The sequence below is a fragment of the Onychostruthus taczanowskii genome, unplaced genomic scaffold (genome assembly GCF_017590055.1).
Source record: "Onychostruthus taczanowskii isolate IOZ18803 unplaced genomic scaffold, ASM1759005v1 scaffold19, whole genome shotgun sequence".
Lineage (NCBI taxonomy): Eukaryota > Metazoa > Chordata > Aves > Passeriformes > Passeridae > Onychostruthus > Onychostruthus taczanowskii.
In genome coordinates, this window is record NW_024499128.1 from 11,180,402 (window position 1) to 11,196,533 (window position 16,132).

Genomic DNA, 16,132 nt, shown 5'->3' on the forward strand with positions numbered 1-16,132 from the left:
TGAAGCCTGGGTTTAGAGGCAAACAGAACCTTCTCCATGAGGGCAAGATTGGGTTTTCTATATTTTCTATTCATGTGTGGTCCTCTCATTTCCCTGCTTCCCCACCTCTAATAGCTGTGGAGTTGCATTTATGGAGAAGTGGAATTTCCTTATCTTGTCTTGGATTTTTCATCTCCCCTGCGTGGGTGTACTGGCAGAATCAGTGTTCTGGATCTCCCTGCATCCCAACAACCATTGTTGCCCAGTGTTACAGATCTACTGCTTTGAGCATTGGAAAATCAGAATCCATTCCTGGAAGAAGATGGAGGAATTGAAGCTGACAAAGGTAAGCCAGCCAGAACCCAGTCTTGAGCCCAAATGTACAAAGAATTTCCCAGATGGGTTTCCCTGTGCTCAAGGCATTGCAAAAGTAGATTTCTTGCCTTTGCTTATGCCCTTCCTGCCCAGCTTTTGGCAGAATGAGTAGTGTTTGTATTCCATGATGATGATTAAAGTATATTTCCTTCTTTTATGATTTTTATGACAATTTTGTCTTCTCAACAACATTAATTTATTCCAGTATTTACAATTGTATCAGCATGGTTCAGAGCTAAAACTTTCTTGTGAAGTATATTTACCACAGCAACACCCATACATACGTAGAAAATATTAAGTATCTCACAGGTTGCCCTGGCTCATTTCAGAACAATTCATAAGAAGCAAAAATAAAGACAATACTATGAAGCACAGCAGAAGTTTGCAAAGTACCAGAGCTTTATTATTAGTCGAGATTGGAGCATGTTGACAATCCTTAGACTGTGACACTGTGTTCTGCTTAGAGCCTGGTGGAGACCATTGCTGGTGCTCTAGCACAAATGGACTGCTGCATGTGAGGTTTTGGCACATTAGTTTTCTGTTAATTTATGACCCACATGTTGCAATGCTTGACTGTTCCAGCAAAACCTTGCCAGGCTTTATTAAAGGGGAGGGAATAGGTGTGGCAAGCACAAAGCTTTTACATTCTCAATATGTTATTGACCAGAGTGCTGTACAGGCTTTAATTTTTAGCTGTTTTTCTTTCCAACAAAACTCATTATTCCCCATAAAAGTTAAGCACAAGAGGATGTGTTGTTCTGAATTCTGTCAGCTCTTTAGTTTACCTACATCAAATTCTGATGTTTTCCAGTGTGCTGCAATTACTTATGCAGTACCTGAGCTGTAGTTCCTCATACCTGTTTCATTTCAAACACCAGTTTAAAAGACTGTACAGCAGCTGCAGTCATTGCTCCCACAAGGATAAGACTGATGTGTGCTGCTTTCCTTTTTCCCTTTTCAACTAAGTTCTCACTCGTGTTTTGCTACAAATCATTTTCTGATTTTTATTGGGGTTTGGAGTATTCACATTTCAGCCTTGTCTGTTTTGCAGGTTTCTTTGTCTTGGTTCCTTCAAGTGAAGTCCCAGCACATGAATTGCTCCATTTAGATCCATGAAAAACTGACAGCAAAGACCAAGCAAGCAGAGTAAACCAAGAGCATTCTGAGTTTGATGCCTGTAACTGTCTCCTGGTGGCAACTTTAAAGAAGATTTGATTCTTGTGGTCACAGGGAAAGACAGTCCAGCCACAGGCATGTAATAAATGATGCTTAATAAATGGTTCCAAAAAGCTGCCTTTATGTGTTTGCTTTTGTGACTGCTCTATTAGACACCAAAAAATGCTAGGGGGAATCTCTAGATTTACTACTGGTTTTCCTCCAGTTTTCTGTGCTGAACAGGCTGGCTTTGAAATCTGGTGCTAACCAGAGGGAGAAATAGGGAGAGAATCTTCTGCTTCTCAAAATGCATGTCAGGGAGCCTTCCAGCCTCCTGTGAGCACAGCCTGTGATTTAAATAAATCCAGTCAATTTTAAATGGCAGAAAACAAGGGGAGAGGTAAGCAAGAGGTACCAAAATGTTTCTCCACTTGCACAGCACGAACCCCCTCCTGTTGTGTCATTGTTTGCAGAGACACAGACTGGGAATTGAAATAGGATTGTGGACCAAGCTGAAGCATCACACAGTATTTCAAGCTGCTCCAACAAATTAACTATTTAACACTCTGCTAATGTTGTGCACACGCTTATTGCCTCCCAGCATGAAAATCAAGCAAATAATTGCAACAAGCTTCTGCCCAGTAGAAGTCACTGTAATATAATGAGAAACTTTGTCCTGTGAGTAAACAGAAGGAACAGGAAGCTGTTGGAAGCAGGTCGATGTTGCTTTAGATACAGGAAAAAAGATTCGGGAGTGCTCTGTCTCTGTGCCTTCAGCTCTGGGTGCAGTTCAAGCTGCTGTGGTGCCTTTTCTCAGTGGTAACATAGCAACTGGACCACACCCCCTCCTGCTGCAGGATGCTAAAGAGCCCTTGGAGCACTATCTGCTGTACTGCACGGGAACTGCATCACTTCTAATTACCACAGCTCTGCCAGCTGAGAGGTTTTTACATCCCACGGAAGACAAGGAAATTCCTCGTTCTGTGACTAGTAATCCTGTTGTGTTTTCTTTCAATGTTTCTGTAGTAATCCTATTTTTATTGCAGAAGAGGACTATGTTGATTTTAAATCAATACCAGAGTTGTATCTATCGGTGCATTTTGTCTCGTTTCAAAGTAAGTTGTTGATTAAAAATAAGCATTCATGGCCACCTGATGCTCTTCTTGTTTAGTGCTCCTGTATGGTGGTATAATGTTAATATTTTGGAAGAATACTCAAGGATTTGAGCATGTTTTTCTTCTCACTTAGACCTTGCAAATGACTGAAAAGCTTTCCCCACTCCTAACCTCTCTTCTGTTGTGCAACAAAAGAGCTTTCCTTTAAGCATCTTGGTTTCCAAGCACAAGGAATCGTCTCTGGGCATTACTGAACGTTTGACTTAAGGTGTGATGAATCCTCTTATGCAAAGTTGAATTTTTTGATGTATGCTGTAGATTAATGTTTAATTTACCTAAAATGAGTGTGGAATTAGTGTTGTTCAGAGTTTCTTTTTTTTAAAGCTGTTCTGTTCAGATCTTGGGTTTAAAATCTCTGAAGTTTGCATTGGATGTCACAGCCTGACTTGGTTTGTCAGGGCTGTTTCCTTTGCTGCCTGTCTTAGAAAGATGATGATTAGAACAGTATAAAAACCTTGTTCTGGCTTCATGGCCTGCATGGGGGAAAGCTTTTAAAACAATCTGAAAACTTACTCACCGATTTCTTTAAATGTATTGGTTTCTTACTGTACTGACTTAGCAGTTGCTGTCATTGCACCTTGGTATCAATCTTGGGGAGGGACTGTTTTGGTGACATGTGGCACAACAGCCATTGCAAAATAATGGTAGTGGCGTTGCTGAACTTTTACGTTTCCTTATTTCTTAGAATTTAAGAAATCCTAGTGTAGTTCAGAAAGCTTCTGCAGCTTCTTGTGACTTGAGTACAAAAATACCAATAGCCTCCCTAAGCCAGTATAAAACTCTGTTTGGAGCTGTGCATGTAATACAGTAAATCCATGGCAATATTGTGAAAACTATATCAAAATGCAAATCTACCGGTTTTTTAACTCGATAATGCTTATGCATCCCCTCCCCCTTTCTGTCTTTATAGGTCTACGAGGGCTAATCAATCTTGGGAACACATGTTTTATGAACTGTATTGTCCAGGCACTTACCCACACTCCACTGCTGCGAGATTTCTTCCTCTCCGACAGGCACAAATGTGAAATGCAAAGCCCCAGCTCATGTCTGGTCTGTGAAATGTCTACGCTCTTTCAGGAGGTGAGTGCTGTTTGCCACAAAGCATCACCTTGCCACAGATGCTGTTTCTTAACCCAAAAGGAATTGTGTTCTATTTGCAAATATAAAGGGAATGCAAGTCATGTTTCCCCTCAAAATATAGTAAAACAAAGCAGTAAAGACTGAGACCTCGCTGTCAAAAATACCCAGCTGCTGAAAGGGAAACTAATGGCTTTTAAGTCCTATTGTGAAGTCACCCTTGTTTAGGCAAAGCTGGTCTTGGAAATAATTACAGTGCTGCCTGTTCTTCTGAGACTGATCTGGGAATCCTTAGTCTTTAAGCTGAATGTGTGCCTTAATTAAAGGTGCAAGTTGTAACTGGAAAATATGTCACGAGCTCTTTGGGTGATAATGGGAGTGAGACTAAAGCAGTAGTATACATCCTTGTGGTTTAAGGTACTGGATTATGTAGGTCTGTATGAATATTTTAAAGATCTCAATTTAGTGCTTGTTCACCAGCAGAAACATCTTTTCTGTCATCTCTTATGTGCAAACCCAGGAAGGGCCAGGAAGGAGGATAAAGAGAAGTGAATGTGTTGCTACAGTTTGTGTCTTCCCTGTACAAGCTGCACTTCTTTCCCACTCACACTCGGGAGCCTGGCTTTGCAGTGTGTCTTTTCTGTAGGTCTGGTTCATGCTGTGAGACGAGCACAGGCTTTTCCTTAATAAATAGTCCAAGAACTTTATTATCTGTCTTAATTCCACACAAGTGTTGTAAGGACTGTGGGTGGACATGGGCTCCTAGTTTTAAGATGTTTTTCAAAACAAACCCAGTTTTGTGCCTTTTCCTCAGTGGTAAATCTGCTTTCTTGGTAAGTAAAATAAAACCAACCAAAAAACCAGAAAGAGCTGTAGTGTACGTGCTGATGTGGAGCATTTAAAATTGCTGGAGATGTCTGTACATAGAGCAGGTTTTCTGTGGATGTGCTGTCAGGGAAGTTCATTCTGACAGGGACCAACCTAAAATAGCTTTACCTTTATCTTGTGATTTTCAATTTTATTTTACTCTGGTGCCTTTTTCACCAGAGATTATTATTTTTGGTCACTGCAGGTGAGTTAAACACATATAGAGGAAGGTAAAGCCCCCTTAGTTGTTCCAGTACAAAGTTGTTTCCTGCTTATACTCAAGATTTCTGAGGATTTGCAACATTTCATTTTGCTTATCAATCATTAGCTGTATGTTACATTTCTTATTTTTTGTTCTATTTTTCAGTTGTTCTGAGTCTGTCAGGAAAGGGGGTGAAAACAAAAGGCAGGCAGACCAATAGGTAGCAGCTGTAGGATTATTGAAACCAGATGTGCAGTTAAGTGGGGAAATACCACAATGCCTAGATAAAAAAATCAGTCATGGTATAGAAATACCAGTTTCTGTACACTGTTAATAGAGAAACCTATTTGCTTATTTAAAAATAAGGAACTATTATATTCTTTATATCCTTTCATCAAATAGTGATATAAAGTCTCACACTGCTGAACATCACCACACTCTATTTACACATGCATTTTTAAAAAAATCCCTTGGGAAAGGGGAAATGAATGTTACATTACAGATTGAGAGGCTGCAGGAAAGATCAAGACTCTCTAGGTAATGATTTTTGTTTCCATTTTTGTGTGTGGAGCCCTGTTGATGGCTCAGGATGCCTTTTGCTCTACTATGAGCATGGAACAAAGAACAGGCTGTTATCCAAAATGGGGCTTAAATGCAGCATTTGTGTTCCTGTGTTAGTTTCAATTGTAATCAAGTTTAATTTTATACACAAATTTGGGAAGCTCAGCCTTCATTTTCAAATAAAAATTCATGCCTACACTTTTATTAGTTCTATTAATTAAATGTTCTGCAACATGAGGGTGTATAGGTGAGGGAACAGCCATATCTGTGACACCAGACTGTGCAGACAGCAATAGTCCCTGTCCTTATTTCACATTAAATACTGCAGCCATGTGCTGTAGGAGGACACAGAAAGTGACTCAACCTCCTTGAAGTAAAACTGGAGCTTAATCCTCCTAAGCAAAGCTGTTGGGTCTGTAACCAACTTGGTATATTTTAACTCACAAGCAGTAAATACCTTGTTGTGCTTGTGGCTTTGTCAGCACCCATTGTACAGTTCTGTTCCCAGTGAGTTTTAATTTCTTTGTATTCAGAGTTAAAACAAAATCTTGCCATTTTTGGAGCACACTGATTATGTTTCATGTCCCAGCTCTCTGCAGTGGTTGTAATGAAGATTCTGTCACTGCCTTTGCAGAGCTGAGGTCTGAGCAAAGCAAGGCAAACCAGGAGATCTCAGTGCTATGGTTGAGAATTCCTTTGTAATTGAATTACCAGGGAAACTTTGATTCAGGTTCTGTCTTGTTTCTACATAGCTTTCCCACCAGGATTAGCTGGTGTGGTTATCCCAAAGCATTTTACCCAAGGACAAACAATCAGGGCAAGGGTTAATTTCATCTCCCCTCCACCCTTCTTTTCTGAAGGTGTGATCTTAGGCAAATGGAATGCCAGGGGATCTGGTGAGTGCCTGAGTGGGAGCTCTCCAGGAGGAAAAGAGAGACTGTTTTGAACATTAAATAAAACTTACTATATATAAATAAGCCAGTTTTGCTCTTTTGCCTCTTAAACAGAAGTTACCCATCCCACTTTATTTCTTTTTCATTTAAGATCATGTAGTTACATAGGTTGAGTTGTTTCTCTGTGATAAATAGGAAGCTACAAAGTTCTTCCACCTTGAAGTAGGTTGGTGGTGAGTAATGCCTGTCAGATGGTTCTCAGTACTGAGGTGGTTTTTTCCTGGTAGCTTTTCTGGCAGACAAACCAAGCATTGAGATCTGTTTGTTTTAAAAATATCTGACTGCATCAATTAACATTCTCCTTTGTGCTACGTGAAACCCATTTCTCAATAGAATCATGACATGACTTACACTGCATAAGAAAAGGAATGAAAAGGATTTGGGAGTAACAGATAGTGGTGAGCTGGACAGGGTGAAGATAGAACACACAATCCATTCATTGAGCCTTTTGGCTGAAAGAATTGGTGCCCTCCTTTTTGCCTACTGGTGTTTATGTTGTAGTTTTGCTTCACTAATGAAAATTAATTTCAAGATGGTCCACACCCTGAGGTTTATCTAAATCCTTTCCAGAATGACCACACAGGGAGGTAGGACTAGAAGATCTGTGTCTCATGTGCTCTGTGACTGGAATAGTAGGAATGGGAGTAGAGCAGAATGCAGTGCATCCACTCAGGGATGGAAGGAACAAAACCTTCATTTTTCCCATCATTACTCATCCCTGTGAGCCTAGCACAGCACACAGCAAAAGCATGGGAGGAGTTGAGAAGTGAGGACCAAGAAGGAAAAGGAGGAGATGATTTATGGCTTTGATATCTGAAGATGCTACTGTTGAAATGACTTATGTATAAAATAAGTTACAATAATGGTACTAGAGGGGAGAAAAATGTAGTTAAGGCTCTTTACATAGACAGAAGCTTGAATTTTGTCATGGAAAGTAGAGTTGGTGCTGGTTTAGTAAAATTTGGTACTTTTCCCTGAAAGAAGTGAAGAAGAGAGTTCATGCAAGCAGAATGTGTTTTGTGATTCTTTGAACCCTTGTTCTTTGGGAAGCCTCCAGAAGGTGTTCTCTTGCATGTGCTCCATGTTTTGTCCAGCCTTTTCACCCATTGTAAATTGCCAGAAAATTTTAAGTCTTTGCTGAGAACCAATTACCAAGAGGAGTTTTTGAATCCTCAAGTTGAATTTGAACCTGGTGCAGGATTTCTGCCTATAAACTTGTAATTACAAAGCTCAGAGACTGTTCAGCGGATACATGTGCAGGATAAATCAAATTTATCTGTTATAATTGAGAAACTTCTGTGCATGTTTTTGGCAGGAGGAGGAGAAAGAAGTACAGATGTGTACCATGGGGTCTTATTTTGTTTTAAGACCTCGTTGTTGCCTGTATATTTTTGCTAACAGAAATGCAAATTACAAAGCCTGTAGTCTTATAAATCCTCTATAGATTCTTTCTAGAATGCAACAGTAAGTGTTTCAAATGGAAAAACAAAATTACTTTTACTTGGGCTGTGTGTAAGAATGGAGGCTTTGAATCCTGGTTGGTTTGTTCCTTTCTCCCCCCCTCCCTTTTTTTTTCCTGGAATAGCAATTAAGCAGTGTATTACCCAGCACTTTGAAATTGTTCAAACTAGTTCTCTCCAGTATAAACAGCTGATACTGCTGAATTGAAAACAAATTTAAACAAAAAAAAAGTTTAAATTATGTTTGGAACAGTTGTTTAACAGTTGTTTAACAGTGGTATTTTAAAGGTGACTTGCAATACATCATTGTTTATATTTGCACACTTCAGTGAAAAGGTTGGAATAAAACTTTACATGGACTCTTTTCCTTTTTGTGGACTGGAACAGCTCTGATAGGCTGCTTTTCCCAGCAGCAAGGAAATGACAGAGATGGGATGGATGTTTTATACATTCCAGTTAAAATATTGTTATTGAATGTGCTCAGATTCTTTGTTTTATTTAATATTTATTTGAGCAGTGGAGCTTTTCCCCGACCCCACATTCTTACCAGACAGGTTTCTATTTTTTTGTTTGATAATAGTAAATAATTTGAAATAGCTTCAAGTCAGATCCTTCTCATCCTACTGAGGCAGCAGAGAATGTAAAATCTGCTGGCAGGTCTTGTGTCTGCAGTGGAGTAATTACATGGAGTGCTGGTGGTTAAAATGACCGGAGAGCTCTGGGACTAATTGTAAGGAGTGACAGAACAGGGAAGTTTTATTGCTGCAGTTCCCTGAATTATGTTGAGCAGCAGCTGCATCAGCAGATTTCAATTACCACACTCCTGCTCCAGTCCCTCAGTGTCATCCTTGTTGGCATCAGAGTTAACTATTGATCTTTGTATTTATAGGAGCATTTTGTGGTGTTTGGCTGCAGAGGTGCAGCTTCTTGTTTGGGAAAAGCAGATCTTGGGAGGAAGAAATTTCTGTGGGAGGAAATACACTAAAATGGTGTAGGAAACCCTACCAATATGAGAATTAGATAAAGATTGTGCTGCTTTTTGCCAACCTGTCCCTTAAAATACAGTGTTTTCTCTCAGGTTTGTAGCACAGTGCCTGTGTTTGGATTCACATAAAATGCTCAGAGACTGTGCAGGGAGAAACTCAGGGCTGGGGAAGGAAGCTCACTTTTCCAATAAGGATGAGAATTATATACTGCTGGGGATTTAAATCTTGTTTTTTGTTCTGTGTATTTGCCACTTACTGTCTTCTGTTTGGGAAGAATAACTGAAAAGAAACCACCATGGATTTGATAGGATCTTGGGAAAACATAATTGTGGTGTTGCAGGCAGCATTTACTGGCAGATACCTTTGCTGAAGGTGAGGGAAGGCAAAATGACTCACAAATGTTCACTTATGAAAAATAAAATGTTACTCTGTCAAGTGAATAAACTCTTCTGGGCCTTTTCTGACTCCTGTAGGGACACCACGAGAATCCCTGCTTTGCTTTTGGAACTGGTATCACTGTGCAGGGATAAAGGAAGGGCTGAACCTCAACCCCTGAGGGAAACACAGACCCTTAGCATGGGTGGTTTTTTGGCATGTTTTTTTGGGGTGGGTTGGTTGGGGTTTGTTTTGTTTTGTTTGTTTGGGTTTTTTCATTTGGGACCTGACTTTTTTAATTTAAAAAGTTTCTGTGGGCAGTGTCCTCCTGCCCTGTGCTGATTTCCCTCCCCAGCTGTGTCACCCCCAGCAGCAGCAGCAGCAGTGTTTCACATAGGGCTGTGCTGACTGAATAATTCATCTATGCACTCTCTAATGTGCTTCTGGCAGAATCACCTGGGGCAGTTTTAGTCACTTTGGAGCCAGCTCATCAGATTTTGACTGGAGCAGATGAAGGAGCAGATGCAGGAGCTGGTCCAGCACCAGATTCCCAGGCAGGGGACACCCTGCTGGAGCGGGGCTGGCAGCTGGCTTTGGGGATCACTGACTGAATGGGGACCTTCAGCTCTGCAAACAGCTGGCTCAATAAAGTTGTTTTTGAAGCCTTTTACAGTGAAAGGCCAGTACTGGCATGAGGCTGCTGCCCTGCTTAGAAATTTTTCCATAAAATTGGAGTGCACAGCATTTGGATGCAGAGTTGTCATGGGTCAGGGATTGGCTGACAGTCAGCATCTAATATTCTCATATTCAGTGTTTGTTCTGATATGGGATGGGGCATCTCATTCATATAATTTGTGAATGAAATTGGTGATCCTTTTCAAATGCAGGATTTTTTTTTCCTTTCTTTCCTCCCCAGGCTATTTTAATAAAAGCCAGTGGTATCAGTAAGCAAATTGTGAGTGATGTTTGTGTCTGCCCACCCCACTCCCTGCACCCCCACATTTTTTAGGCTAATCCATCACAAACTGATGGAATTTCAGGGGAGAAAACTGAGCTGCTCAGTTCTGAGACCACTTCTCCAGCAGCATGTGGCAAAAGCTGTCTCTCTCCTTTATTATTAAGGCCATCAGAATTAAACGGTTTCAATTGATTTGACTAATTGCGCTCATTTGACTTTTTAATAATGCAATGCACTGAGGCTGTGTAAGCTGTTAACAATCATGTCCTTCTCTTTGCTTTGAGCAGTTTTACTCTGGGCACCGATCTCCTCACATTCCATATAGGTTATTGCACCTGGTATGGACTCACGCACGGCATTTAGCAGGGTACGAGCAACAAGATGCACACGAGTTCCTCATTGCTGCATTAGATGTGCTACACAGACACTGCAAAGGTAAGGCTTGTCCTCAGGCTCCAGTCAACAAGGATTATTGCATCCAAAGGAGGTAGAACCATCTCATTTTAAGTCTAGTGCCAGTGCAGCACTCTTAGCAAATTCCTTTAAAAATGTTCAGTAGACTTAAAAGATGTAGAAATAAATAAACCATTCCCACTGTCAAAAAGTTCTAACCAAGAGTTAGAAGCAGATGAGCCTGTGCATTGGTTTGAATCACCATCATGATGGTCTCTTATTGGTTGTGAGTCACTGTCTTTTCTTTTAAATTGCCTCTTTACTTCTATTTATACTTTCAGTAGTTAGAACTCTTACTCAGTGTGTCGTGGGACTGATGAAAATAAGATAGGGGAGAGGTTGTGTCTTAATACTTAATACTATTATTCTGCTTAAATGTGATTCTACTGTATTTCTGGTACCAAATTGCTTACAGAAATGTGCGTAAGAAAGAGCAATGGGTGGCTGTGGTACCTTGTTTTAGTCTGTATAGAACAATACATAATTGTACAATACAAGAAAAATGTTCAGTGTAATGCTTTTTGATATGAAGTACCTAAGTCTTGATTTTGTAATATCAAATAAAATTATGTATTTTCTGTTTGTTAGCTGAACTCAAGCTGAACTGAAAATTTCCCAGTCTTGCCAATGTTTGCTCTAGCTTGATTCACTTGGTGCAGCAGGGCAATTTTTGCTATTACTCCAAGGGAAAAGTAGAAGAGCTGATACTAACAGAACAAACAAAAAGTCCTTGGTTATCAAAAAGAAGATTTAAGCACTCAACTTTGCTCAAATGCTCTTAGGAAAAGCACTTAGGTTTAGTTTTTTGGCTTATCAGAGGACTATCAAAGGGAAGGCTGCCACTGCTTCTCTGAACCATTGTGAATCTTTTATCTCTGAGGTAGCCCTGCATGGCAGCAGATGGACTTGTTCACATCCATAATTGTTGCCTCCAAAAGAATCTTCTCCAAAAAAAGTATTGCTAAGGACAGGAGTACACAAGAGAAGTTCCTTTGTAGTTATTAATGTCTGTCATTGGACAACCACTAACTGGATTTCAATAATCCAAATTAATCTGGTGTGGAAGTCCAGTAGGGAACAAAATCTACCCAAATTGACTTCTTAACACTGAATAAATTCAGCTGCAAACAGAAGCACTTCTTTGTTCATGTTAAATTTCTGAACCATTGATCTAACAAATCTTGAAGTTTTTTTCATCATCTCTGATATAAGATAATGCTTATATTTCTTCTACACATCCTCATTAATTAATGAAGCAGTATTTGTGTCTCAGAATTGTAAAGAGAAAAACTTGCAACAGTGAAGGTCCTTGAGCTCCTCTCAAACTGATAAAGAATCTGAAAATACTTAAGAAAAAAAAAGTGGTTTGACTTTAAATGAAGAATCTTGACATCTCTGATATAAGATAATGCTTATATTTCTTCTACACATCCTCATTAATTAATGAAGCAGTATTTGTGTCTCAGAATTGTAAAGAGAAAAACTTGGAACAGTGAAGGTCCTTGAGCTCTTCTCAAACTGATAAAGAATCTGAAAAGACTTAAGAAAAAAAAGTGGTTTGACTTTAAATGAAGAATCTTGACATCTCTGCTGCCAGGTTTTCAAATTTCTGTTTTTGAAGAAATAGAGAGGCTTTTATTAAATCATAGTAAATAATCTATACCACATCAAGGTAATTTAAAAGAGGTGGTTGAGCAGTTGTGTGGGAACCAAACAAGTTAATCTAAAGCAGAATTTCAAGTATAGTCATGCAAAACCACATTTGGAATGAACTAGTTTTCAGTATAATGAGAAAGTTTTCCCACTTGTGTATCCACAAAGACACACTTGCATGTGAAGTGTGCAGATGTAAAAATATTATTACTAATAGTGAGAATATGTCCTACAGCTACAGTAAGCAAATAATACCTCCCCTGCCAATATTAAATATTTATTTTAATGAACGAAAAAAGCTTTTAAAGCTTCCAGTCAATAGTAATGAAGTTTTACAATTAACACACAGTGAAATAAAATAAAGTCATGGGGGAAATTCTGCTCTAGTTTTTGGACATTATTCATGATCACCAAGGCTTCAGGCACCAAAGTAAATGAAAGTGTTCCTTCTGTATAAATATCCAGAGATGTTTGTTTGGCTGCCATTAGTCATTTATCCCTTTTCCATTCTGTGTACTCAGCTGTCTAGGAAGTGTCCTAATGCAAGTGAAGACAAAGCTGTGAATATTTGTTGTTGATTTGTCACTGCCTAAATTAAGAAAAATACATGATTTTGATGTCCATGTAAAGATAAATTTTGTAATCCTACAGCTGCCCTGAGATGATTATGTAGGCAGGCTGGCCCAGGCAATTTTGTTTGGATTTGGTTGGTGTTTTAAATGCTGGTTGAATCTATACTTTGCTTTCGTGGCATCTGTGGAGTTTTGGAAGGCCAGGATACCTGTCTGATGTCCATGTCAGTCCTGTCTGAGGGGTGACAGATGTGCTGCCACTGTTGGGTTCAGCTGTGGCATCTGGGCAGGGCATATTCTAAACCCTCAGTAGGCTCCTCTGTGCTGCTGGAGTAACAGAAAATATTTCTGAATAAAAGGCGTCGAGTGTGTCTTGCCTGTGCATCACTTCTTCATTCAGCAGCTGGAGGGAGGCAGGTGATCTAACTGGAAAGTAGTATTTTGGTAGAAGAAATAGTGTAAATAATCTGTATTTGTGCCCAGGCTGTAAAGCATTAAGTCAGCTTTTTGTCACCATGACAGGTGCATCTTTATCCCCAGTGCTCTGGGATAAATTCGGGGTTCTGATTCTGCAAACTTCCATCCAGTGAGCTTCCAATCATGCAGACACTTTTTAGTTTCCCACCTTTGTCTCAGACATCTTCAAGTTTGGAGAAACTTAGACCAGAATTACTCTTCTCTTAAAAGGATCAAGACTACAAGTCAAAAATTACTGTTCTGTGCAGTGGCATCTCTGGCTGTGGGGGTTTCTCTGCTTGTTGCAGAGATGGGCACTGGTACACAAAGTTTCAAAAAGCAAGATAAAAAAATAGAAGTGATCCTGTGTTTTTATCCCAAGCTTTATTCAGTAGTTTTAAAAAAAGAGAGAGTAGTACTTTAAAGCTGATTATTCCTCATTTATTTGGATTTCTTGAAGCATTTTGCATTCACCTTTAACAAGGAGTGCTGCAAAACAAATCTGAAGCCAGAAAAAGAATGGTGTACTGAGATTTGGGAGGAAAACACTGCCCTGCTCTGTGAATTCTGTGTGATATTCTTAGGAATTGATAGAGCATATGCTTGTGAAACATGTCATCTGCTCTGATCCATATAGATTTGTGTGTACACTGCTTTGTCAGAAATAACAAGCACTTGTTCAGAACACCAGGGACCAAAGCAAAGCAGAAATATTAACATTAATGTCTTGTTTTGATAAATATCCCTTTTAAAATCTCACAATTCTTGACTTCCCTTTTCTTATTTAAAATACAGAATGAAAGATTGAGGCAAAACTTGTATTTTTGTATCAAAATCAAAAGCAGTCTTAAAAGTTGTGTATTTTTTAAGCTGTTTTTACTGTTGCTGTGTATTATTTACCTTTAGTGGTATATTAAATGCCTATTTTGAAATAGATTGACATGCTTAGTTATTTCACAGATACAGTAGTAACCTGTGTGGAGGTTTTTGAGAGTTGCATTTCATTTGAGTGCAGACTCCTGAACTCAGTTTTCAGCCATTCTTATAATCACATTAATGTGTACATTGATGTATTTTTAAGTTTGCTTTTATTCTTGTGCTGACCATTCTTAGAAGCTGCTGATTTCCCTGGACCTGATTTAAACCCCAAAAAATACCTGAAATTAAAACCTCATTTGGGAGACAGAAATGTTGAAGGGAACCTTCACTTGAGCACAACAATCTAGCAGCTTCTAGTTCTCAGCTGCATAATACACCTCCCCTCAGCATCTGTTCCATATTGACAAGTGTGTGTAGGTGGTAATCTTACTCCTTTTTCCCTCCTCTCCAACCAAATGTCATGGGAAATAATGTTGAGTGGGTAATACCCTTCTGTTTTGCTGGGAACAAGCTTGCAGGATATTCATTTGAGACCCTCTCATCGCTGATCCTAATTGACTTGTGTAATTGAAAAGGGAGAGCTCAGTTCTCTCTGTGGGAGGAAATGACTGTCTGCACAAGGTGTCCAGCTGGGATGGTACCTGGGATCCAGGGAAAAGCTCTCAGCACTGCTTTTCTCCTTCTGCCCCCTCAAAACAAAGCAGAGGCAATGTTTGAAATGGGGAGGTTACGAGGATGTGGTAGTTCTTTAAAAAGGAAAAGCGGAGTTTTAACTAAAACCCAGTTAATTCTATTTTGATTTTTTTTCTTTAATGCTTGTGAATAAAAGTGAAGCTTTTTCTGTGGGTGAAGGATGCCTTGCACACTCTCTATCCTGTATGCCCTCTTCATTAGCTTAGCATAATTGAGCCCTTTAAAAGCTCTTAAGTTCAGTGAGATTTAGCTGAAATTCCCATCAAGAAACACCTCAGACTGGGTGTGATAACCCCCAACTTGAACCTCATACACTTGAAATCTAATTTTAGAGCATTTTCTTCAAGAGTCTTTTTAAGGAAACAATGTGCTTTTCTTGGCAATTCAAACAAAAGTTTCTAAAGCCTAAATCTGGCAGCTGAGGGAGAACTTTCCTGAGGCATTTACAATCTAATTAACTCAAGTGGCCCATTGCAGCTTAGTAGGTATCACCTATGACTGCTTTTCCACACTTAGTATCCAGTGAAAACTTTGCCAGATTATTATATAATGCTTTTCAGCATAATTCTAAAGCTTCATTGGAAAAAAAATACAATTCTATCTGTTCCTACTACAAGAAAGCTCCAGCTAGAGCACCTTAGGCACATGAAAATGGTCTTGCTTTTAGAAACTTTTCATTTCTTCAGGTGGGTTTTTTTGGATATTCTTGAGTAGAAAATAATTGGTTTTGAGAAGAAGTAGCAGAGATTTGAGGAGTATTTCAGTATTTCAATCTTAGCATTTCAGTTTCAGAAATTAAAATACTTCCCAGAAAGTTAAGTACACTGGGAAACCTGTCCAAACTTAGTTCTGTTGTAGCAGTTGCTGTTGAAGGAGATGGAAAAACATCTTGAGATGTATTTTAAAAAATAATTAGCTGGTGCTGTGTAGTAGTTGGTGTGTGCATCTCTGATTGCAAAGCAAGCCCAGTTGCATCTATCCTTCCCAAGGAAAATAAGCAATGGGCAGTGTGGAAATCCAAGGAAAAGTGTGTCATTCCTACTTCACCTTGGGGAATGGAGGGAGAAGGCTTTGAAGCTGAGAACTGTGTGCAGAAGTGTTTAATACTCTGGTTATTTAATACTCTGGTTATTGTGAGAAAGTTGAATTGGCCAAATCTCAGCATTCAAGTCCCAAAAATGGGGACCTGCAGTGACAGTGTGTGATGCCTGAAGGATGGGAATGTGTTTACTGTGCCTCTGGAGAAGCTGGAGGAGGACACAGCATTACCTCCTCACTTCAGATAAGCACATCTTTCATTTTC

The 16,132-nt window shown here is 39.4% G+C and overlaps 1 protein-coding gene across 1 annotated transcript in view; it reads left to right on the forward strand.

Annotated features, from left to right (window-relative positions):
- Positions 1–16,132, forward strand: part of USP22 (ubiquitin specific peptidase 22) — an 89,922-nt gene that overhangs the window by 61,226 nt on the left and 12,564 nt on the right. Inside the window, exons 6-7 of the mRNA XM_041401837.1 lie at positions 3,595–3,764; positions 10,411–10,558. Coding sequence (XP_041257771.1) covers positions 3,595–3,764; positions 10,411–10,558 — 318 coding nt within the window. The remainder of the gene's footprint in view (positions 1–3,594; positions 3,765–10,410; positions 10,559–16,132) is intronic.